The sequence below is a fragment of the Maniola hyperantus genome, chromosome 13 (genome assembly GCF_902806685.2).
Source record: "Maniola hyperantus chromosome 13, iAphHyp1.2, whole genome shotgun sequence".
In the NCBI taxonomy this organism is placed as follows: Eukaryota; Metazoa; Arthropoda; class Insecta; order Lepidoptera; family Nymphalidae; genus Maniola; species Maniola hyperantus.
In genome coordinates, this window is record NC_048548.1 from 7,978,641 (window position 1) to 8,004,563 (window position 25,923).

Genomic DNA, 25,923 nt, shown 5'->3' on the forward strand with positions numbered 1-25,923 from the left:
AAAATACCAATGGCATTCTGTGAGCCTTCCCATGCACTGAATATATGCTTTAACAGCATTGCGGCCGCGTCGGTTGTTGATCGACCTTTAGTGAAACCATACTGCTCAGAATGGAGTAGCTTATTTAGATTAAAATGCCGAAGCAGTTGGTTGAGCATGATTTTCTCAAATATCTTATGTTTTCCTTCACCGTTCAAGCAAGCATTTTCTCACAGAAAATCAAACAGTTTCCACGGGATTATTAAAACACCTAAGTGTACGCAGACGAAGTCTATGGTGCATGGTGCCTATGTAGTAGATAAAACTTGCAGAATAAAGCCAGGAATAAAAAATAAAAAATCAATTATTTATTTATACGCTCATGTTTTATTAGGTACTTTTAGTAATCTCTTCCCATATCTAATGATTACGACTTACTTTCTCTAGAATTATAAAATATTAGATATTTATTATTATTATCTAGGTAGGTACATATTTACAGAACATTACAACAATTATGTATCTAATAGTATATAACAAATGTGTTTGTAAAATAAAAAATACCAACGGAGATTCTATTGCAATACATTTTATTTTGTTTATCCCAATACCGACAAAAAGTGTACCCTATTATTATCTCCAATAATATTAAGTACTTATATCTATTAAATCATTTTGAGATTAACAATTTTTAAACAGACGATATTTGGTTCTTTCTTATAATTTTTATTTTGTCCAATATAACAGGGCATTTTACGTAAGTCGAGTTCAAACAGAAGAATAAAGTAATGGAATATGTAATTGTACGAGGTTTCGAGCGTGTAGCTCATTAAGGTAAGTAACTAAGTAGGTAATCAGGCAATAATGTACCGAATAGGTACCAACGGCAGAAGTTTGTTTTGCCACTTTTCGTGAATTAAGTAACAATTACGGTATATTATTCTACCGCCTTTTAACTAAAAAACCAGTAAGTTCAAAAAAATATTTTTGAGTTATCGCCAATAAACATTTTTTAAAAGTTGTGTTTTTAAAAAAGAAAAAACTTCGTAGGACCAAACTGAAAACCTTGGTCCTCTTTAGGATTCTATTTTTATATTCCCACTTTTTTATCTCAAATTTATTTTTTGCACTTAACGGCTTTTCGGTTAAACAAAGTGCGGTAGTATTATATAGAATCGGCTTGGATTGGGTGGAATTTCTTATTGGACATCTGCGTACGTTATAAAACCTTATCGATATCAATATACCAATTTGTATTTTGTATTATAGTACATAGTTTATACTTTTTATATTAGGAACACAAATACTATACAAACTACATTACAAAATAGTGATGTTTTAATATCACGTATAGTACCAGTGCATATCATAAGAAAGATCACATTAAAACAAAATTATAATAAGAGTTTTTTTTTTTAAAAAGATTAAAGAGGATTTTTTTTTAAAGAATATTAGCCATGTTAATTATGTCCAATGTTCCCCTTTCCCCTCCAACTAAGCGTAAAGTTTGTGCTAGGAGTAGGTACGATAATAGTGCAACGCGTGGGGTTTGAACCTCCGACCTTTCGGAATTTAGTTCGCTACTTAACCGTTGAGCTATTGAGGCTAAAAATTATATCATAGTACAAGAACCAATAAGTTTCTTGCTGTTTTTAGTAGGCAAGTTTACTATATTTATAGGTACTTAAAAATATTTTTAATTATGATAAATTAATAATAATGAGTTTATGTGTTAATCGTAACCAAAAGACACTTTAGATTACAAATAACGTAAAATTGATTTGAATAAAGCGAGGTAAGTATATTTGTTTTTATTTGTTTTCGCAAAATACTTTATTACCTAGGTACTTATTGTTTGTTTAGTTATTGTTTGTATTGCTTGTTAGGTTGTTTGTTTTTAATTTTGAACATAATTTAAACTTTCTATTTTAATGTGACCTTATGAGTATCGCTTATGTACTATGTACAACTTAATACTATGTAGATAATACATACTATAACTAGAATGACAAGATATATTCATGACTTGAATTAGTTAATATAATATATTACTTAATAGCTGGTATGTATACCTATACACAATATAAATTATACATGTTTTTTTTTATTAAAAACATGTTTATACAACAATAATAATTTCCACCTAGCCTTTTTAGTTATATTAGTTACTTTACATAAATATTAATATTCACATTTATCTAACGTAAAATAAAATAATAAAGTACCTAGGGTTGCCATATTTTTATTTTTTTAACACATTTTTTATGTATTTCGTTTATTTTATTGATGCAATTATTGCATTCAGTTATCTAAAGCTATTGGCTATGATTGCAAATTTTACGATTTTAGCATAAAATATTAAAAAAAAAACATTTCTTAGGAAATATTTATATTAGTATAATATGAATAATATTGTACGATTTTTTTTTTTTAATTACCAACATAAAGAATGTTTAACAAATCCAATTTAGACACAGCAAAAAACCACGAAGGTTTAAAAAGTGTGTAATTCCGTCTACTTCTTAATACATATTAAGAAGAATCGAAAAGAATATTTCTTTTCGATTGACGATTTTCTTATGATTCGATTTAAAATATTATTTTATATTATTACTTTTGAATTTTGACATTGTATAAGAACAAGAATAAATAAATTTTAGAAGGCATCTAGAAAAGTGTTTTATAAAAATAAAAAATCGGTTTTCACAAAACTCTTAACTATACTAGTCTATTTTTTTATCGATACATACCGATAAATATTTGTAGGTATTCTTGTCAGATGTGTATGACACAATAAAATGTGTTGAAAATAATTCCAATTCAAATGATGATGATATGGGCTGATTCTCAATTTATTAGTTTTACATACTATTGAAAAATTCCTTAAATGAATTATTTTTTGTATTTTTTTGTTACCAATTATTCTTTAAGTCTTTCAATTAATAAGTGATGAATGCTACTTTTAACACATTTAATATGTTCATTTTACTCGTTATGTATGCACCAAATATTATTTTAGTAATGATTTTAATCTAAATCGGAACCATAAGGACAACACTATTTTTGTAAAGATGGTATCATTATTATTAAGTTTCACATTTCTAGCTGTCATTTTAGTTCCTGGGATTAAAAAATAGACTATAACTCAACCAACAAGATTGAAACCTGTTCATGAGTGTTACCTACCTACCTTGGAAAGTCGAATGAATTCATTTAAAATTTATGTTAATTTGGGTACCTACATACTGGTACTTTTCTAAACCCAATGCAAATTATCAGTTTTTACGTAGTGATTGACAGTTGACCTCTTAAACGCGGTATGATTCTGAAATACGAATATCTTTAAAATATAAAAAGTTAATTAGTATAGATAGATAAATATAATTAATTGCAAAATACATCAATCAATGGACTAGTAACCAAAAGCCGTATCTTCTAGTGAACAACATGTATTTTCGCCTAGAAACTATAGGGCTTTAGGTACGTACCTAATATACTATTATTTATTTGTTCCTCGACAAGTCGTTCGGGTCTTTTAGTCCTATTGCCGACTGATTTTACCAAGGATTTTACGCAGACATGTCTCAGTGAACCAAAATTCATATTATGGCAACCCTATATCAGAAATTATACACAAACGTGAACTCAACAAACTTAGTTAAGCAAAAGCTTAATAAATAGGTAACAAAATCTCATTCATTTTCAACTTTTAAACATAGCTAGTAACTATCACAGGATGTTCTGAGCTAAATATTTAAAATAAACGAATTCGTAATTAACGGTATATTTTTTTGAGGAATCATGAATCGACATTCGTCAAGTCCTACAGGTTCCTCACTCTGGAGCCCTAATCACCGACTGTTCGGTTCGAGTCCTTACCCGTAGCAAGTCAAATATAAATGAACAAGAGAATCTTCCCTCGTATGAAATTCCAGAAAAAATATAAAGACTATTAATATGACAAAACTAAATCATAGGCAAGATCATAGGAGATTCGCTTTTCTGAAAATAGTTATGTTGCATTAATCTATAAAATAGACAAAGAATACTTAGGTATAATGTCTAAGTACTGAACTATATCTGAACTTCTTCATTAATTTAGTTATATACCTACCATCATTCATTCGATGGCGTTAATGCTAGTTAACTTTTAGTTCTTATACGTGTTAGTATAGCGTTTCCGTAAACTTAATGGACCTAATTAAAATTAAAATTAATTTCAACAATTTCTGTAACATCAAATTACAAACCTACTAACTACAAAAAAAAATTAGATAATATTGAAAATGTTTATTACAATATAAATACCAAGAGATAGGAATGGGGGCGAGACTAATATTAACCTAATTTGAAAGGCCGCTATTATACGAAAGTTATTGTAGAAAATATTTACAAACATTTCTGTTATTGTTCAGATTAGGTAAGCAGGTACTGGAATAATTAAAACAATATTAGGTTTTTTAGAGCGGCCATACACAGGCAGTTTGAGCAGTTGATCGTTGAACAAACAAACCGCTCAAGCAGTCATTTTCAACCGCTGAAGCAGTTGACGAGGCTCCACGATAATATTCCATAGCAATCGACAGCTCGAGAATTAGAGTGCATTCAGTCAGTATGTCTTTGCAACCAGTCCACCGTACGGTGGCTTAGGAATGTTGCCAAATCTATAATCAAATCAACAACTTGTTATCAGACGTTCACTATGAGAGCTAGCCTAAGATTGTGAAATGTGACGTTATAAACATTTGATGTACTTTTTTAGTCTAATCGATAAGTTAAAATGGTAAAGTAATTATGAAACTTAAATCTAACAGAGGACGTATATTTTACATATTTGAGAAAAAACTGTACTTAGTATTCACTAAAAAGTAATATTTTTGACATAATAAATGCAACCTCTCTTTTTCACCATGCTACTGACTGTTCGAAGCGGTCACGACTGTCCAAGCGATCTCATGTATCACGTGCTTGACGACGAAAGGAAAAATGTAGTTCGCTATGCACTCGCAACTTGAAGCAGTCAGACATGACTGCTCGCTGCCCGTGTGTGGCCGCTCTTATAACAACAGTAAGGTCGAATCATATTATTTACGGGTCCCTAAAAATATAAGTAATAAAAATAAGTACGTACCTATAGGTATCCTTCTTCTAATAAAATGATTTTCAAGGTCTAACATGATTGGACCGATTGGGTCCGCTCCGATTTTAGGACAGAGAATGATTGTGTGTCGCGACCTTTTATTAGACCTTATTAGGGAAGATGTTCGGGTATATTCGCCGAAGATTTCGTTGTCGAAACATTTACAAGATCTATCTATCAAGTATATACTACAACTTATAATAAATCTGTAACAGGTTCAATTCTGTACATTGAAGATATTTTGATTTTTTTTCGAGGGCATTCTATAATCAATACTGAACCCAAATCTGTATTATTTTTCCCTTTTTGTCCGTCTGTCTGATTGTCTGTATCACGGCCGCTGAAACTACTGAATCCTGAAACCTACTTGGTTTGATTTGAGGTCATACTACGCGGAAGGACATAATATAATAATAATAATACTTCTCATTTATTCGCTGCGTCAGCGTTGAAAACGAGGCAATAATTTTACCACCTTTTTGTACATAATGGCAAACATTTGATTATTTATTTGCAAAACCATTTACATAATATGAATCGACCTTACGCGAAACAAACTTCTTTTAAATTATGATGCATGCATAATCTTTTATAAATTACGGTTCATACTTGAACTAATCACCACTAAATGCACAGACTAAACAAATAATGAAGGTATCTTTATCATTCATTCATGGTACAAAGCACTTTTGATTTAATTTCCAAGCATGAAGATTTACATAAAAAATAGATTGAACAAATTAGGTACCTACGTAAGTGGTTAGGTACCTAAAACTTTTAGACATACCTACTGATAGATAGAAATGTTTCTAAGAGAAGTGACACTAGCGCGCTTGCCAGCGCTTTCCATACAAACGTAGTTTGGTTCTCATTCGAATATTACCCAATCAAACTCAATAAAATGTTACATTCTTGAAACAAATATCAGTCTTTGCGGTTTGTTTGATTTCCATTAAAATGTATTGTTTTAACACCAGCTCAAAAACTAGGTACCTATGTGAATCTTTGAGCCCGTGTAACTTGAAAACTACACATTTCTATAAAGACTATTTATTTTTAGAACATCAGCGTTTCTACATTAACTGGCAGAAAATATTGTACATTGACCTTTAGAAAGAGGTTTCGGCTTCGTAGAGCGGTCACTCATACCTATAACGCGTAAAATTTAACTCCTCACGCGCCATATTAACTTTTTATGTCAAATTTCATGTCAAAAGTACGATATAAGTCCTTGTTTTAAAGCTGAACCGTACTTTTGACGTGACAATTGACCCATAGAATTAAAATGGTGCGTAAGTAGGCATTTTGTACGGACTAAGTATAACTGACGTTTTATCGGTCTCAGCGACAGAGACAACGCTCTACGAAACCGCTATTTTTTTCTAAATGTCGATGTACAATATTTTCTGCCGGGTACTGTACATTGATTGGTTATAATAATCTATAGAAAGCGGAACGCACTAGGGTTACTTCCCTCAATAGAGATATTTTTAAAATATCGAATGTCACATCTCTATTGAAAGAATGTGACGTAAATAATACGCCTATTGAAATTGTATGATTGAAAGACGATAGAGAGGGTACTTGCGATGTTTTAGAAAATAAATAGTTAATTTGACATTATTTCAAACACCTACCAACACAACCTTGGCTTAGCCAGTTAGGTACTTCATTCTAGAGTTGAATACAAACTTCAGTTTCACCTTTAACTGAGGAACTGATAACCTACCTTAATTAATTATTTACAGCTCAAACGTTGCACCAACGAACGGCAACTAGCTACAAACTCCGTTTACTAATTACTGGCAACCCACGCTTTCAGCCACGATCTAATTTTGAAATTATTTTCTCTAATTGGTTTTTACGTTGGAATAAAGTTGCCATATAAATACGAGTACAAAGTTGCTATAATGCTGGGTATTAATAATAAACTGTGGCCCGACGTCGCTGCTTTGCCAGCCAAACTGCATTCCTTACCTCGGTATTCGAAGCAAAAGTTCTGCAAAATTAAAAAAGAAACGATTAACGAATATAATAATGTCCGTCAAAACGCGTTTGGTCCGTTTGTCCGTCCGGGTTGTAACTGCAATCTGGCGCATAGCAATAGAAGTCTTTTGCTATGCAAAAGTTCCACAACTTCGATTTCAGTTTATGGCGAAATATAAAAGAGTAAAAAATAGTTGTATTGGTACACAATAAATCCATACCTACTTATAAAAGTCTCAATGTCTCTCTGTTACATTTTCACGGTCCATCTGTTTAGTTATTGTGATAAAATTTGGCACTTATAGACGTAACTTGCACCCTGGAGAAGGATATAGGCTACTATTATTCCGGAATACAAAGAGTTCCCACGGGATTGTAAGGAAACCCAATTCACTCCACGCGGACGAAGCTGCGGCCATCATCTCTTTTTATCCTGCCACAAAACTTTATAGTAATGTAAATAAATACTGCCATATCCCTTCCAGGTTAGCCCGCTACCATCTTAGACTGCATCATCACTTACCACCAGGTGAGATTGCAGTAAAGGGCTAACTTGTATTTGAATAAAAATAAAAAAATGACCTCCCGACCGAATTTCAATCTCCGTAGAGATTAGTGAACTGCGCGAGAGATATTATAGTGCACAAGTGTGTGCGCAAACACAGGGGCACTCTCTATTCCCTAACTCTCATACAGCCCGAGGGGACGGAAATCCCACACGACCGGAGAAAGATCAGGTGAAGGACCGACGGCTTTAAGTTTTTCAACCATCCGTTTACTAACGTAGATCAACAACGTTGCCCAACCAACACTGCAGCAACGGAAACATTAGTTATTGTGCTGTCATGTATATGCCGCAATATCCATTCTACCTACCCCTCTAATCCCATACATTAATTAATTACCGAACTAATCAATTAGCTACATTCTAAGTTCCTGAGGTAATTTAGTTTAGCTCTAAGTAATTACAAAGCGCGACTTTGTCTGAAGTCTATTATTTTTTAGGATCCCGTACCTACCCAAACAGGAAAAAGGAACCTTTATATCATAGGGTCGCTTCATGATCCATCTTTCTGTCTGTGTGTCTATCAAGAACCTTTTCTTTTGGTACACGGGAAGATAACAAGTTAAAATTAATATCAAATACTTAGGTAGATCTACGGTCATATGGAGCTATAATAAAATCAAGCATCTAAGTGAAAGCAATCAAAAATACTTTTAAAAATATACTAGGTATGTATATAGAAAAAAATTGTTATTACAAACTTACATGTGCAGTTGAAAATAATTCAAGCAATTAAACGATTACGATTTGTTTGCCTACTATTATGTACGATTTCACAACTCAACAGCTCAACCGATTTTGACGTACAGCACAGAGCTAACTTGCATCCTGGAGACGGACATAATATTATAACACCTACCTACTTTGTATTCACGGGATTCGTAAAAAAAACCCAAGTCCACAGGGGTGAAGTCGCAAGCTGTGCAGAGATTTCAATATAATAAACTACAGACAACATACAATATTACGACATAACTCAATAACATTAACCCCAATACAAATTACCTCAATATATCGCCATACTACTGAATTCCTCAACCAATAGAAACAGTAATAAAGTGGAACATATTTCAAATCAATACTCATACCTTAATGATATTGGAGGCCATCCGTTTGAGGAATGCGCTGGTGAACAAAGCGGCTTCATCTCCGCACGACCTCAGCACCGTCTGCTCCGAACACACCAAGTACTCTTGAAATGAACTGGAAAAGAAACGGTTATTTAAACGAACATCCATACTAATATTATAAATGCGAAAGTGTGTCTGTCTGTCTGTCTGCTAGCTTTTCACGATTTTGACTAAATTTGGTACAGAGATAGCTTGCATCCCGGGGAAGGACATACAGGACACTTTTTATCCCGCAAATTCAAAGAGTTCTCACGGGAATTTTAAAAATCGACACTCACGCGGACGAAGTCGCGGGCATCACCTAGTTCTATATAAAAATGAAAAGTGGCTCTTTCATTCTTAATAGGCATATACAAGCTTATGCCCGCGACTTCCTCTGAGTGGACTACATATATTATTTGAAATATACCCCTATTTTACCCAAACCTTTCTTAGCGGATGTCTGCGTCAGAAGAGTTGACTGCATGGCCTGCCATTTTTTAATTTTAGCCCTGATCCGTCCAGTATTTTGAGTTGTGCGTTGATAGGTCAGTCAGTTAGTCAGTTAGTCAGCTTGTCCTTTTGTTTTTTTTTATTTTCTTTATTTAGTACTAGCTGATCCCCGCGGCTTCGCCCGCGTAGATTTAGGTTTTTAAAGATCCCGTATAGCCTATGTCACTCAGGAATAATGTAGCTTTCTACTGGTGAAAGAATTTTTAAAAATCGGTTCAGTAGTTCTAAAGATTACCCCCTACAAACAAACTTAACGACATTACCTCTTTATATAATACAACGGGCCGTGCAGCAGAAATCGTAATATTTTAATTTCGCCATAACTTCAAAACCAAACGTCCAATTTAATCATTCAAAGACCAAATATTATCTCCATAAACTGTTCTTAGTGATGAAATCATTTATTTTGATAAGGATTAATAGCATGAGTAAAATAAACGCGTTTAAATGTAGTCCAAAAAAAATTCAAGATTTTTAAATAAAAAAATGGTTGCTGTGCCTCACTCGACATAGATGGGTATAGTGTGTCGCGGACTTTTTTGTAGATATTTATAAGATCTACAATTAATTAGAACATTTTATGGTTCTATCTTTTATAGTTTAGGCAGCGTACGCAAAATAAGTAACTTTTCTGGTTGACTTTTTACACCTTGTGTCCGAAAAACCCAAATATCTTACGGAACCCTATTTTTTTCCAAAATAAAATATAGCCTATGTTACTCGTGGATAATGTAGCTTTCGAATGGTGAAAGAATTTTTAAAATCGGTCCAGTAGTTTTTGAGCCTATTCAGTACAAACAAACAAACAAACAAACAAACAAACAAACAAAGTTTTCCTCTTTATAATATTAGTGTAGAAAAGGTAATATTACCAAATAATGTTATTATACACATACTATTAAAAACTGGGCAGTGCATTCTGATCTGAGTACCTAGTTCAATAATAGATAACAAATAATTAATAAATGAAGAATGATGGACGTAGGTACCTACATGCCGAACTGGAGATACGGTGGACAGCCATCTATAGCACGCGACAGGTCGAGATGGCAATCGGGGTATGAGTCGGGGAGACGCCCTGCACACCCGTACGTCACCCGCGCTATCCCGCACAGGTTTAGCGTGGGGGGTATGCCCCACCCCGATTGCCATCTCGACCAGTCGCGATTATACCTATTTGTATGGAAGTTTTCAGACTAGCGTATTTCTGCGTGTCTTACGCCATTGGGCTTAGACGCGCGCTACATTTCATGCTTCAAACCGAATGTGCGAAATTGCGGTCAATCCAGCGTGTTCACTCAAACCAGGGAGTCCATCAGTAGCAATATGGATTTCTACGAAGAAGTGTATGACAAAAGACACGCATACAAATCGAGCATAATATAAATGCGCAAAAAACACGTGGATACGTCATCAGAGACAAATCGAGCGGAAAATAATTGCGAGCGAAAAAACCGCGCGCGGAATCCCGTTCGAATATTTCGTATGGTAATGTAATATTATTAGGTGAGTGCCGCTCGTCATTTTCCGATAGATATTAAAAGAAGTAGTAGATCTTCGTAGATAATAATCAAATTGCTAACATTCATATTGTACTATTTGCCAACGTTAATATTGAATGTAATATATGTACCTATCTAGTGTAAAATCAATTGATATAATATACAATAAGTAGTCGCCTTAAGTCACGCAATCTAGCAGTCCTTAAATAAAAAGCAAAAATACTTGTTTTGTTGCTAACTACACAATATATTATAAGAGAACTAGAATGAGGCTAGAATATAACATATTTTTTTCTTAGTACAACGATCTCTACAAAACTCTATGTTTTGATTTAGATACGTGAGGATATGTGATTGGAAGTTGAACACTCGTAACATGAAGTATCAAATTCTTTACTTCCGCGTTTGGCGCTGACGTAATAATAAATCTAATTAGCCCCTAAACTTTATTAAATGTAAAAAATAATAAAACTAAATAGATGATTTAACAAAAAGTTTAATTTTCTTAAGGTACAATCTTCTCAACTTTCAGTTAATTAGGAACATGATCAAATTCGCAAGCATGTCCTCCGATTACACTGTTCCAATTTCGTTCGATTCTCAACTACGGTCCAAAAATTTTGTGGAATCTTGCATACCTAGCGCAAAACTGAAATTAGTATTCCACGTTATTCCGGTGCAAATGATTTCAGATTCTTTTATTTCGCCGTTCACACGTTTCACAGCATTTCGCTCGGGCTTTTTTTTTGCACAGGAAATAGTATTGTTTTTGTTTATCTTTTCATAGAGCAACTGCACGGCCGGCGATGTATAATTCCTGTGATACTGGTTGAATGCATTTAAAATGTACGACATGCCATACTTTGTGCTTTTACTCACCGAGTTTGTTCCCCTACACATTTTATTTTAAGCTTAAGCAGACAAACAGGGAAAATAACGACTTTAAGTCTATATCTGTTCTTTTATGCAAGATAAGCTTTATTGTAATAATATTTTCAATAAAAAACAAACCTACTTTTTAAAAAAAGATAAGATTGTGCTTGGTGAAAATCATGCCTGGTGGAAAGCTATGATGAGATCTAGGTTGGAACGCGTTCACCTAGAAGAAGCCTTGGGGATCTAAATTGAAAGAAACGGACGAACGCAGTAATGAAATGCACCTCATTACTTAGATTCGCCTCACGGCTTTTTTACTGCTTAGACAGGAAAATCTCCTTGAGATATTTGTATCACACGCACGGATACTTAGGCATTTAAAAATACAAATTTAAATATTTTCAATGACCAAGAACATTATACATACAATTTTATAAATAACATGATGAATAACTAAAACAAAAATGAGCGAGTATTTTACCAGATTTAATTGCGGCCGAGTAAATGGTGCGGATAACGAAGTCATTAACACGTCGAGGAAAAAATCTTAAGTGCGCCTCTTAATCCGACGATATTCAGCCTGAATACAAAACAGTTTTGCGCCTATTAGTGGCCGCAACCGTGACTCCCCCAAGGGTACGAACATAATAATTTTGATACGAGCTTTTTACTCAGCGGAATGAAGACGGCACGGCGTATGCGTTTGGGCTGTACTGTTTATATTATCAGCTCTTGGATGAATTTTAATGCGGTTATTATAAGCCGGCGGAAATATCTGCGAACCTGGCGTCATGCAATGCGCTCGCGTTGGCACCGGTACTGGATTGGCGAAAACGGGCGAGCTGAGGGGAAGCGCATTCCAGCGAGGTGCTCAGATATTTCCGCCACGTTATACTTATTAAGTTATTATTATCTATTACCTATTTATTGTTATAACCTACCTACCTTTTTTCTGCAAAGTACCTATCTCAATTCTTAGTGGTATGTAACAGGACCAACTAGCGGTAGTAAATTATGGAATGTTTTGACTTATTATTACTTTTCATCGAAAGTTTTTACTTTTTAGTAAAATTCTTAAAAAACTTTTAACTAAGTCCTCTTTTAAGTAAACTTTTATCCTCGCAAGTTTAAAATATCCTTTTATAGGTCAAAACTCAAAATGCCATGAGGCACATTAAAAAATCCATACTAATATTTTAAACGCGAAAGTGTGTGTCTGGCTGTCTGTCTGCTAACCTTTCACGGCCCATCCGTTCAACCGCTTTCGACAAAATTTGGTACAGAGCTAGCTTGCATCCCGGGGAAGGAAGGACATAGGCTACTTTTTATCCCGGAAAATTAAAGAGTTGCCACGGGATTTTTGAAAACCTAACCTAAATCCACGCGGACGAAGTCGCGGGCATCTTCTAGTAGAATACAAAGTGTTGGTTACATCTTTAGACACGCCTTTTTCCAGAAAGTGAAAATATTTGCGAGTTTTATTCGCCGTGCGTGTACCTAGACAAGATTCAGTACGCAGATGGCGGCAGATTTATTTCACAGTGGGGGCATACCCACTTATAGTGAGTAAAAAATCACTTGTTAGCTGTTTGTATTCAGAAAAATCAACTTTCCGAAACAATGTATTATTCATTAATCAAATCAATATTGTCTCACACATAGGTAAATAACATGTTTATATTAGATTTCAATAAAATATAATATTAGCTAGAGTGGATCGTGCATGGAAACATAATAAAATTTTAATAAAAAAATACGCGAAAGCCTTCGTGGATAATAATTGAAAATGGCTTTGATTAACATAATAAAATAAAAGCAAGGCCAGCGTGTGTTTTTCGTCCATGGAAATGTCAAGCGGTAGTAGGTAGGTATACTGTAGTTTATTTACATAATGCGTATTTTTAACTTGATAAAATGAAAAACATTTATAAATATAATTTCCGATAAATCACGAATATCTATTCAATTCAATTGAAATCCAGAAAATTAATATTCTGTCATGAAAAGGAACTTTTGAAGAGTAGATTTCAGTGAAGCCCTCGAAAGAACAGGAATCATAAATTGGGTAGCCTACTTGAACAAAATGTTCTATAAATCGAAGCGGCTTCTCAGTTAATTAATTTGTCCCAAGTAGATACTCGTAACTACGTCAACTTTAGATGTAAGTTTTTTTACATTGGACAATTAAAAACATTCAACGGAAGGTCTGTTAATTGCTAATGTAATAATTATATATCTAGCAAAGTTGTCCTTTTACAACTCAAATAAGATAGAAAGATACACTTCTTTATCTACTGTGGAATGGAAATCATTGAACTAGTGACTATAGGCATTCTTCTAATTTTTACCCGACTACGGCCAAAAGGAAGGGTTATTATTTTGGCAGTCTATGTATGTATGTATATTTGTATCTATGTGCGTTCCACTGTAGCGTCTAAACTACTGGGTCGATTTTGATGAATGAGGTGTCAATTAATTCATTGTTATGTTACGGGTGACATAGGCATACATTTTATACGAACAAAATCGATCTGACGGATGTTACATCCAAAAAGTGGAGGTCTTTTTCTTGAGGGTAAAATTTATTTTTTTCTATTGTATCGAGTGGGATGTCACATGAAAGAGGAATACTGAGTTCACAAATATAAATATAGTATAGGTACTGTTAAAATATACCAAGCAACAGAAACCCAATTTTACTATGATATAATATTCAGCGTTTGTTAAGACGATCGTAGTCGGGTAGCTTTCAACTTTATCTTGTAAATTATAATATACTTTTGTGCTACAGTTTGATATATTGTTATTTTGTTTTCAAAGATCAATGGGTTCATCTTCGATCTAGCGATCTATACATGATTGCCTTCACTTGACCTTTGCAATCGTTGATGGATGAATCGAACTAATTTTCCGTTCATTATTTAATGATTTTCATACAGTAGGTAGGTACTTAAACTTCTGTGGTTATGTGCCATCAAAATAATTCTTTTTAATTTTCGAGTTGGTCACCAATAATACAAACGAAGAATGACAATAAATCAACCTCAACCTCATAAAAAAATTTAATAAACGATTAAATTAACGGATATAAAATAGACGGTTGACTTCACACATTTTAGAACAAACAAGTATAATATGTACGCTTTTAGTTAGCAAACATTAATGTGGTGTAGTTGCACCTGTTGAACAAGTTTTAGGTAACTATTACTTATGTATCGTGTGTGTTTTGTAAGATTGGACGCGAATATTTCGTGGGCTGTTTATTATATCTTTTGCATGGAATAATAATTATTATGAACAATTTATAAGGTTGTTTTATTTTTAGGGATCTGTACCCGAAGGATGCCAACGGGACCATATTACTAAGATTCTGATGTCCGTCCGTCCGTTCGTTCGTCCGCTCGTCCGTCCATCAGTGGACTGAATCTCGTGAACCGTAGTAGAGTTGAATTTTCACGGAATGTATAGTTCTACTGCTGCTATAACAACAAATAACATGAATAATAATTGTACGAAGGTACGGTGCCGATTTTTTTGTAAATATGTGCCATGCTCATTGCCACTTGAGCTTCTTAACCCGTTGTCGGTTACTCTAGTTCTCCTACGGATCTCACCATTTCTGATTTGACCACGTAGAGAAACTCCAAGCAAAGCTCTTTCTATTGCCCGCTGAGTGACTCTGACCTTTCTTATAAAGTAGACAAACTTGAGGCCTGAACGTGGAATTAATGATGCTTATTTACCTATAAATATAAATTCTTACATTACACTCACACTTTACAACACACACACCCATACACCTACACTTATTATATTATTAACTTACCTACTTCTTGTTGCATGTTAATTTGTTCTTCAATTTTTAGCTCTTACTTTGATTAATCTAATGAATGTTATATTTATTGTTTTGTATTATTATTTATTTTTTTGTAATCTCTAGCAAATAGTTATATTTAGACTTTAATCAATTATGTGTTAAGTTTTATTGCTCCAGGGATGGGCGATAGAATTGCGACGCAGTGTTTCACTAATGCAGTTCTATCGATTGTGTTGTTTACACATATTATTTTACTGATTATTAATTATTATAGTGGTTTTGTAAATTAATTGATTGTGTACCAAGTGATTAATAAACAAATTCTAATTCTAATTCTAATTCTAATACGCTCAGGTGATACCTAATAGGTAAAAGTGTGCGTGTTTTTAACCGACTTCAAAAAAAGGAGGAGGTTCTCAATTCGTCGGAATCTTTTTTTTTTTTTTTTTTTTTTTTATTTTTTTTTTATGTATGTTCCCCGATTACTCAAAAACGCCTGGACCGATTTTGAAAATTCTTTTTTTGTTTGAAAGGGTATACTTCAAAGTTGGTCCCATTTCAATTTGGTGAAGATCTGATGAACATCTTCGAAGATAGATACTGGAACTCCTCAACGGATAAGAGTAAATTGCTCGCGATCAGTGTAATAGCTTAGTAAACAGTAGATTTTTAACCAGTCATAGCATAATTCGACTTCATATTTTTATGGGACTCCACAATGGCACCTCATTGGCACCGACCCCAAAAAATATTATTATGGAACTATATTTACTCTTGTATACATAATATATTCGGTAATAAATTAAATTATTTTTCAATTTTTAGTGTTTATGTAACGAAGTCGGTTTTTATTTTTTTTGTAAAATTTTTTTACTCAAATCATAATATAGGTAGGTAATCTAGCACCATGTTAGTTGTCAAGAATAATTAATCTAGTGACACACTTACTAGACGCTACTAAAAATAGATTTCAATTGTACTGTACCTTGATAAATACTTTTAGAAATGGGAGAAAATATAGTTTTAAACATAAATCCGAATTATGGATTCTGTGGTCGTCAGATCTAATTTCTGTCCGCCCAATTTCTAACCATTCAAAGCAGCTTCGTTTGTTTAGTATGCATAAGCTATCAACTACAAAAGCATTGAGTTTATAAGCTCTATAATCACTACTCATATTTGAATACCCATAATTATTATAAATGCGAAAGTGTGTTTGTTTGTTGTTCTATTGATTTTTTGCATGGGTATAGTTAAAGACCTGGAGAGTGACATAGGCTTTATCCTGGAATCAAAGAGTTCCCACGGGAATTTTAAGGACCTAAACCCACGCGAACGAAGTCGCGGGAATCAGCTAGTTCCTATATATATATATATACTCACCAACAGACTGTCCTCAAATAATCTTCTTGATTGGCTGCTACATTCGTGTTGTCTGTTTGATATTGTGCTTTTTTCTCATGACTGCTGATTTTTGACAATGTTCCTTCGTAGTTTTTGCTGCACACTTCATACTCAGGTCTCACTTTCTTCACGCAAGTCGCATGTTTCAAATATTCATCTTGATATTTCCCTCTAGTACACAGTTCTTGTACAACATCAGTGATACCTGCGTATATGCGTCTAAACATCACCTGTTCGCTCTTTTCCATACAAACTTCAGTGTAGTTGTCGATACACTTTATACCAACTCGCAGCTCGCTGGAACAAAATTAATTAATTATAACATCTTGCGTTGCACTTTGCAGTTGATGCTTTGTTGTTTAGAAACTTCTTGCATGGGAAATAGAGAGAGAGCCAGCGCTTGCCAGACCTTCCCTGTTTTATAAAAGCTGAAAGTTTCTCTGTGTATTGTCCCCAACACTTCGAGGAACGTTTGTTTGGATCATGGTGGCTTTGGGAGATAACAGGTAGCAAAGGTGTAAAAAACTTACGTCAAATTATAAAGTCCAATTTTTGCTATATTTTCTTCGGAGTAAGTAGTATTAGAAATCACGTCATGCATTTCCAGACACTTTAGTTAGTGTTGACTGTCGTGGGAACTCCGCCAGACACCATTAAATGTTAAGAATTTATTAAACTTCAGCAGGGGCAGGGGGTTGCCACCATACTAAGTGTCATGGCAATGCATAACGTGATTTCTAATAAGTACTATTCTGAAGAAAATATAAAAAAATAGACTTTATATTTTGACGTAAGATTTTTGCACGTTTATTACCTGTTATCTCCCATAGCCACCATGATTCAAACAAACATCCGAACAAGCGATCGTCCCAGTGCTGGGGACAATACGCAGAGAAACTTTCAGCTTTCATAAAATATGGATGGTCTGGCACGCGCTGGCTCTAAGGCCAAAAATGCTAATGAATCCTGACTTTAGTTACACGTTAGTAATTTTCCTAAGTAATACAGGTAAGTTTTAGTAAGTAAGATATTATTTTAGCTTAGGTAGGTTATAGGTACACTTGGCAAACCCGCACCGCTCCACTACCACAGTAATGCGTTATGCCTGTACTTACCTATTAACCTTTTTGTTGTACAAAAGAGCTGAAACATAATACATACTTATCCGAAAAAAAATACAGTGGGGATTCGGGAATTTTTGATAGTAAATTGATATTTTGGGTATCAAGCAACGGCTTCATGATTACACTTCAAGTCCGAACTCCTCAAACCTGATGATGCATGGTAGGTACAGCACTCCTAAACCATAGAGATTCACGAACTGTTCCTGGTGAAATAACATTGTAAATGCCAAGCATAGACTTTTTGCTTATAATTTAGTGACATTGAGCAGCAATAACGTTTGTGTTTGGTTGTTGTATGTTGTGGAATTATTTAATAGTATTTTATTGCTACCTGATCACAAAAAAGAATTTAAACTATGTCCTACCTATTAAAAATTATAATAGTGTAAAAGATCCGCCAAAAAAGAAACGGATCCGGATACGGATACGGATCATTTTTCTCCCGCGGATATCCGCGGATACGGATACGGATACGGATATCCGGAACATCACTAGTCAGTATACACTATACAGTATCCTTTTTGAATTTGTGTAAAAACTGAGCCAGGCACCCACTCCCTATGATATCTACAATGATCAAACGTTCTTCGAAACCTCCATATCTCGAGGGAAATTCTAGAATAAATGTATCTAACCCGGCCATATCAAGTAGGCTGACATTTAGAGGCCGTTGTTTAAGTTAACCTTATATCTTTACTTTTGTCTACGACTTCGTTTGCGTGATATAATTTATAACTCATCTATAACACTCGGGTATAATGTAGCTTATTCGGTAATGTACTTAATTCAGTAAAAGAAATTTCAGAATCGAATCATCAGTTCAGGAGATTACCCCTACATACAAACTAACAATACCTTTTTTTATTAAGAGTATCTACTTATAGTTTATCAAGAAGGTAACAACCTACAACACAGCATGAGTAGAAATGTCCGTTTTGAGTTAGAAGTTGAATACGTGTGTTTTTCCTCAAACTAATTATTTACATTTTACGAAATCGATTTTGATGTCATTCGTCTTTTCGTTGTATCATTTCAGAGCAAGTTTTTCTATGTTTTTCGGTTATACCTTAGTTGTTAGTTCCTTAAAATTATAAATTTTTCACTTGTTTTATTTTATTTTAATGCTATCTGGAATCAATAATTATAAAAAATACTCTTTTTAACCGACTTCTAAAAAGAAGGTGGTTGGCGATTCGGCCCGTTTTTTTTAATGTAGTAAGCTGAGGTAGTAAGTATGCACACCGATTTCTCCGAGATTTCTGGACAGATTTGCGCAATTTTTGATTTATCAATGGAGAATATTTTTTTACTATTTATATAATGTAATATATTATTACCAGAATCAATTAATTGGAGCACCGAAATATTATGTCCATCAATGTCTGAAACAATAACTCTATTGACCTAACTATTCCAATTCCCAACTAAGTGCCTCATTGGCTATTCAAAGGTCCAATCAAGCGGTGAACGAAGTTAGCGAGACGAACAACTAGTTCCAAATTGGTATTTACCGCAACATGAACACTAAATTAAGATGAGTTCACAGATGTTCTAACTAACGATTTACCACGTGCCACCTCGTTTCAATTACAACTTTCTTGTGTGCCAACGTCATCTTACGAAAGGGCACAGAACTTGAAGTGGCAAGGAACAAGCGTAGGGACTAGTAGCTTTAGTTTTAAGTTTACGTAATTAATTATCACCACTATATCATCTCATAAATTAACAATCTTGACTATCAGTAAGAAAAACATGGTATCTATTCTGAATAAACCGTTTGACTGTGACTTTGACTTCGTTTCAGACATGACGCAGATTCTTATCTCATTCATTCATGTGTGATAATATGACGATTGACATGTCAACGTGCTTATTTAAACGTGCTTATAGAATTCTTTAAAACACTGTGAGAAAACAACAACGAAACAACAACAAAAACAAAAGAAAATAGAAGAAAAGAAAACAAACCCTGTTCAAGAGTGGAACAACAAGTGGCGTCTTCAAAAACATCAAGAGTGGAAAAAGAAGACATATTGTGCCGACCCCACGTAGCGTGGGATAAGGTAAGGAAGAAGAAGAAAACTAGTTTAAGAAAAGAAAGAAAAAAACGGATATGGTACCTATGTCTATTAAATGCATTTAAGGTAAGAAAGAGATGTGCATACTAGTATGCACATCTCTTTCTTACCAATTTTCGATGAATAATTTTTTATCAGATCATAAGTATCACCTCAGAGCATTTTATTAGATACGATTTTAGGCGGCTAGGGGGCACTACAGTCGCATCGTGGATATAAAAATAGTTTTATGTATGTTTGTTAACTGTAAGAAGATTATATCGAGACTGGATGTCCACTTCAGTCGAGAAATTGATATTTCACTAAAAATACACAGATCCACGACGTTGACAAAAATGCCCGATTTATGTGATGTGATTTACTTAGAAAGAAAGACGAACGTTTATTTCTTAAATTGTGCCTTGTTGTCTTGCCTTGCCTTGCCTTATCTGTGATCAAAATATTGAAATAAACGTGATATTATACTTACACACAAGTTTTGTCCAATTCTTCTCTCGTTAGTGCAAACGATATTTCTGGTGAACTAAGAACTGGTAATGCCATTGAGCACCGCTGCAACCCCTCTTCCTTGTTACAGTTGGCTTTGATGGCATCTGTTGACAAATAAACGAAAATATTACTATACGAATTATTTTATTATGGAATTCACCGATTGCATACTTTCACCCACACTGCTAAGTCCCTTGGCCACCTAGGCTGAAACTGTATGCCATAGCAGGACGAATGTCGAAGAGAAGATGGTGGCGATCAAGCCCTGCACAGGCAATCGACAAAAGAAAAAACTTCGTTGTAATGTAAGGCGATGATCACTGCTATTGAAATTGAAATTTATACAGTTTATAAGTAGGTACTTACCATTACAACTAATAAATCTATGCAGGATCATCGTTATCATGCGTTTAATCAAATAGGAATAGGCTGCTCACATTTAAAGATGAAGATTTAAAACTATTACCGACTAAGAAAAGTTGCTTCTTTAAAGTCGATTAAAACGTCTAACGATAAGTAACTACCGTCCTGTGAACAAGTGCTTTCCTACAGTCTACACGTGTTGTAAGTACTTCTACAAGATGTGAAAAGGAAGTAGAGAATTCTGTTTTTGCCACAAAGCGTGCGATAATGATCCAACATAATATAAAGCGGTACCTAACGATCCTCCTGCGTCGAACAGTGCAGGATTATTTTTCATGGTTACAAGACTATGAAAGGATTTAGGTGTTGTAAAAACGGAAGCCCACAAAATAATACCTACTAATATTAAACGCGCAAGGGTGTCTGTGTGTCTGTCATCTTTTCCTGTGATTTTTAAATAGTCTAACTCTACGCGAGAGGGGTCGCGGGCATCATATTCTCATATTCACCGTCATAATCATCTCAACCAGTTACCGGCCTGGTTTAGGCTATAGTCCACTATGCTGGCAAGTGGCAAGTGCAGATTGGTTATGAATAAACTCTCAGTAGGTTTCGTTACGATGTTTTCCTTCATCGTTAAAGCAAGTGATTTTTCATCCTAATAATATTATTATAAATGTGAAAGTGTGGATGTTTGGATGTTTGTTCCTCACGCAAAAACTACTGGACGGATTTGGCTTAAATTTGAAATGGAGATAGATTCTACCCTGGATTGAGACATAGGCTAGTTTTTATCCTGGAAAATCAAAGATTTCTCGCGGGATTTTGAAAAACGTAAATCCACGCGGACGAAGTAGCGGGCATCAGCTAGTTGTTTAATATTTATGTGCCTTACATGATTCTGTAAAGATCGAACCCTGGACCCCTCAAATATAAAGCTGAAGTCTTAATCACTAGGCTATCGTCGGTTTTTTTTATTTTATTTTTTTTATTTTTAGGGACATCCTCTATTTCTCAGAAATTAATTTAAAAGTATTTAAGTTTTTTTTAATACCTAAATACGTCTTATTATATAACTTAAATATGTTGTGAAAGACACTTTCATTTGTGCTAAGCACGAGTTCGAATGTGTCACTATTTAATTTAAGGTGTTACGAGTCGAATTTCCTAGAGAATCATGAAACTACTACTAATTAGTGGAAGACCACTAATTAGTAGAAGTTAAGGATGAATAGGAGGACTAAAATAATATTATCTGAACCTATAAACCATAAAACGCTTTAATTACTTAATAATTAGTTAGGTATAGGTACCTACTGGGCATACTGGGCCAAAAAATATTAAATTCAGTCACATTATTCGATATCAGCTTGCAGCCTTGCATTATCTCAGGAAATGAGATAGGTATATATTTTTGTGGTATACCTACATTTTACATTAGAGCATACAATAAAGTCTACATTAAACTCATTTGAGTTGTAAGCGAACATTTTTACTGTCTTTATTAAATCACAGAACTCGCAGTGCCCTCGAAAACTAAAATAGACTTTATGACATAGTAATTCCATTCATTGTAAGGATAGTAAGATAAATAGCTGCCAAAAACCAATCTGAAAACGTTATATATAACTATGTTCCGGCACACGCTACGTATATTTATTGTATTCATTACATTATATTCTAAAAGGTATATTTCAATATCTGTATCAGTAACGTCATCACTGTCTGGCACCTAGGTATACATTTTATCTTATTACAGATTTTAACTTAGCCATCATGACTTTCCATATTTTGTATCTTGAGTCTCTCTACTGTTGACAGAGATTCATTAGCCTAAATTTCCCAAAACACTACATATTTATTTGGAAATTGGAATTTAACATTAACGTAATCTATTCATTCGTAGTTGCTTAAGTAGGTATTACCTACTTAATATATTCGAAACATCGAAACCACATTTCAATTAACATTTAAATGGTATCCACGCAATCGGTCCTTGAGCTCTCATTGATGATAATAATTATACTTACTTAAATAATTTTAAAAAGTAAAAGACATGTACCTAAGTTTTATTGAGTCGCAACAAGTACTGGCGAAATCGAACAAGGATAAATTACTCCTACTGAAACAAGGAATAAAGAATATTTTCCTTCAACAAAACACAACTAACTGGTGGTCTTATAAGAATGCATCGAATAATAATTGTCCAGCGTTATCTGACCAGACATAGTTATCACATCACATTCACAGCTCACGTCATTCATATCTAGTTTCACGAGGTTCGCATGCCCGGATAAATATTTGTACCTAGCTAGTATGAATTATTATGACAGGAAAATTTTATGACGCTTGCAACGTTTTTACATTTTTGTTTATATGAGAGACAATTTTGCTACATGGTTTTACCATATTTTATTTTTATTAAAACTTTATTTTGTCTGATTATAACGTAGGAGTCAACATATATAAATAGATTTTTTGATTAATTTCAGCACTAACATTCCTGGGTGCGGATTAGCTACTATCGTCTAGTGTCATACTTTTCTATCAGTAAGGGGTCTAAAGAAGAAGCTATAAGTTATAAGTAGGTAGCTTCTCTACGCCAGGCAGCTCAAATGCTTTTTTTATATTACTTATTTAAATAGTGAGCAAACGAGAAAACATTTGCAGCACCAGAGGATTTTCAAGAATTTGTTGATCCGCCCCTTGAATAACCCCATGTTGAAATTTAGTGCGAACACTGCTGAAGAGAGTTTGTTCCACACTTTGCATATAGTACGTGGTAAAAATTATCTGGCACAACGGGTGGTTGAAGTCCACCAGGCCGAATAGCTACCCGAAGAGAGTATCTCGTAAGCTCCTCAAATCAGACTGCTGAAAAGAAGCGATTACTCAAGTGATAGTATAGGTAGTTACCTAACAGACAACTTGTAGACAACTGTTACATGATATTATTGTGATTGTTACGTCAACATGACGTTCTCCTAATAAAATTTCATATTCACGTTCGATACCAGCAATTTCATTAAGACTTCTTTGACTGTGCTAAAAATACAATTAAGAATCCTTTCACTATATTATCATGGCATTGGCCTCAAAACCACGGTGTTCGATGAGTCTCCAGCGTAACCAGTTTATTATTAACAGTGCCATTTACATCGCCATACATTCCAACGGCGTGGTGGGGAGCCAAGCCCACGGCGTCAGCTCTTTCTATTGGTTGGCTGACATCGTATGATCTCTTTACATGTGTGCGTGTCGTTTATACGTTTACGTCGAGTAATGTTGAATATTGATGTCGTAGATCGGAGACTAATTTAGACTGCGTTCTGTTATTTCAAATGATTGAATTGATCTCATAGATGCCGTAGAAAAACAGTCTTACCTTGACACAGCGCTAAGTTTCCATACATTTAATTGTTAACCCGGGTAGGTATTTAATATTTATATAGGTAATATCTGTGTTTAAATAATTAAATATCATCGAGATCCTTCCCTAGTGTGCTAAAATGCAGACTTTACCTATTCAGTTGCGCTTTCTCTGGAAGCTATTTTTTTGTGTTCTAACTTCTAGCTAAAATAGAAAATTATATTTTTCATCGCATTAGGTTACCTACCTACTTAGAATATTTTAGGATGAGAAATCGTATCCGTGAAATTGTATCCACCTACCTAGGTTAAACCAAAGATAATATATTAAACAAGTACAGATCGCTCACTCTCTATTTAAATTTGTAACTAGTTCAAGACTATTACTAGATGGCGTCACTTGGTTCGTATGAAATATATTTTTTATGGATCTGACGAAATATCATATTTTACTTGTCTGGTTCATCAAATTTATTTATATTTAGTAACAAAATACAAAATTTTCACAACATCACCATCGGAAAAAGCTAATTCTTAATTTTAATTATTGACTCATTGAACTTTACGATATCCATAGCATTTTGTTTTGGATAGCTGAAGTAGTATTACAAAATTCCAATAGATGGCGTAACAAAATGACTTGTTACTTGAAAATAAAATTATTATTTTGCCTTTGCCTTTGGATTAGTGACGGTTGAATTTGACGGTGTGTTACAATTTTCTGAGTGCTTTTATTTCTTTTTCCTATTTCGTTTGTGAATTGTTTCTGCTATATGGACTCCGAGATTCTGCTAACCCGATTACTTGTGCTTGCTCCTGGATTTTTGATGATGCCAAACTGCTGACCTACGCTTGATACCGGACCCTTTGATGATTGCCTGTGATTTTGGATTTCGTTTATTATTTGAGTAAAATTTGAGTTGGCTCTAAATAAAATTCAGTTTCATCAGCTGTTCGATAGATGGCACTAAATAAATTCGATAACTCACATTTTAGCTTGCACAATAATGCCATCACACTATAAGGAGTTGACCTACAAGGTACCGGCGACTTAAAGGAGTTTTACGCAAGCTTTAAATGAATGTATGACGTTAGCGATCTTACTTGTATATATTATCTTTGGTTAAACTTATAACAGGAAAGTCAAATAAATCTTATCGTAGCGTCGGAGGCGGAAGGGACCGAAAGGATACAAATTTTCTGAAATACGATACCTAGGTAGGTAAGGTATATTTTAATTTTTATTCATCGAGTAGATACATAGGTAAGTACCACTTATTATAAAGTACCTAAGTAGTGTGCCACTACTGTATCGCTTAATCGCTTTAACTTTTTACTTTGATTCTACATGGTTTTTTTTTCAGTTGTCCTACCTATCCCTAAGTTTTATCTTATCGTAACGTGAAAGATAACAATATGCTTACGTCTTTCATATAGGTACCTTAGCTTCTATAACAGGTAGGTATGACAAATGATAAATTATCTACTGCAATGTCAATTCAACACTTTAGTTTTGAGCTAATAATTAAACCTACAGTAGGTACCTACATCAGGCGAACACCATGATTTTTCTCAATGATTGCCATCTCTAACTAGGTACTTACGTATA

The 25,923-nt window shown here is 34.1% G+C and overlaps 1 protein-coding gene across 1 annotated transcript in view; it reads right to left on the minus strand.

Annotated features, from left to right (window-relative positions):
* Window positions 1–374: 374 nt before the first annotated feature.
* LOC117987498 (uncharacterized) overlaps window positions 375–25,923 on the minus strand; it is a 37,568-nt gene continuing 12,019 nt past the window's right edge. The window contains exons 2-5 of the mRNA XM_034974524.2: window positions 20,563–20,686; window positions 16,871–17,188; window positions 8,759–8,873; window positions 375–7,118 (exon numbers count right to left, since the gene is read on the minus strand). Coding sequence (XP_034830415.1) covers window positions 6,981–7,118; window positions 8,759–8,873; window positions 16,871–17,188; window positions 20,563–20,686 — 695 coding nt within the window. The 3' untranslated portion in view covers window positions 375–6,980. The remainder of the gene's footprint in view (window positions 7,119–8,758; window positions 8,874–16,870; window positions 17,189–20,562; window positions 20,687–25,923) is intronic.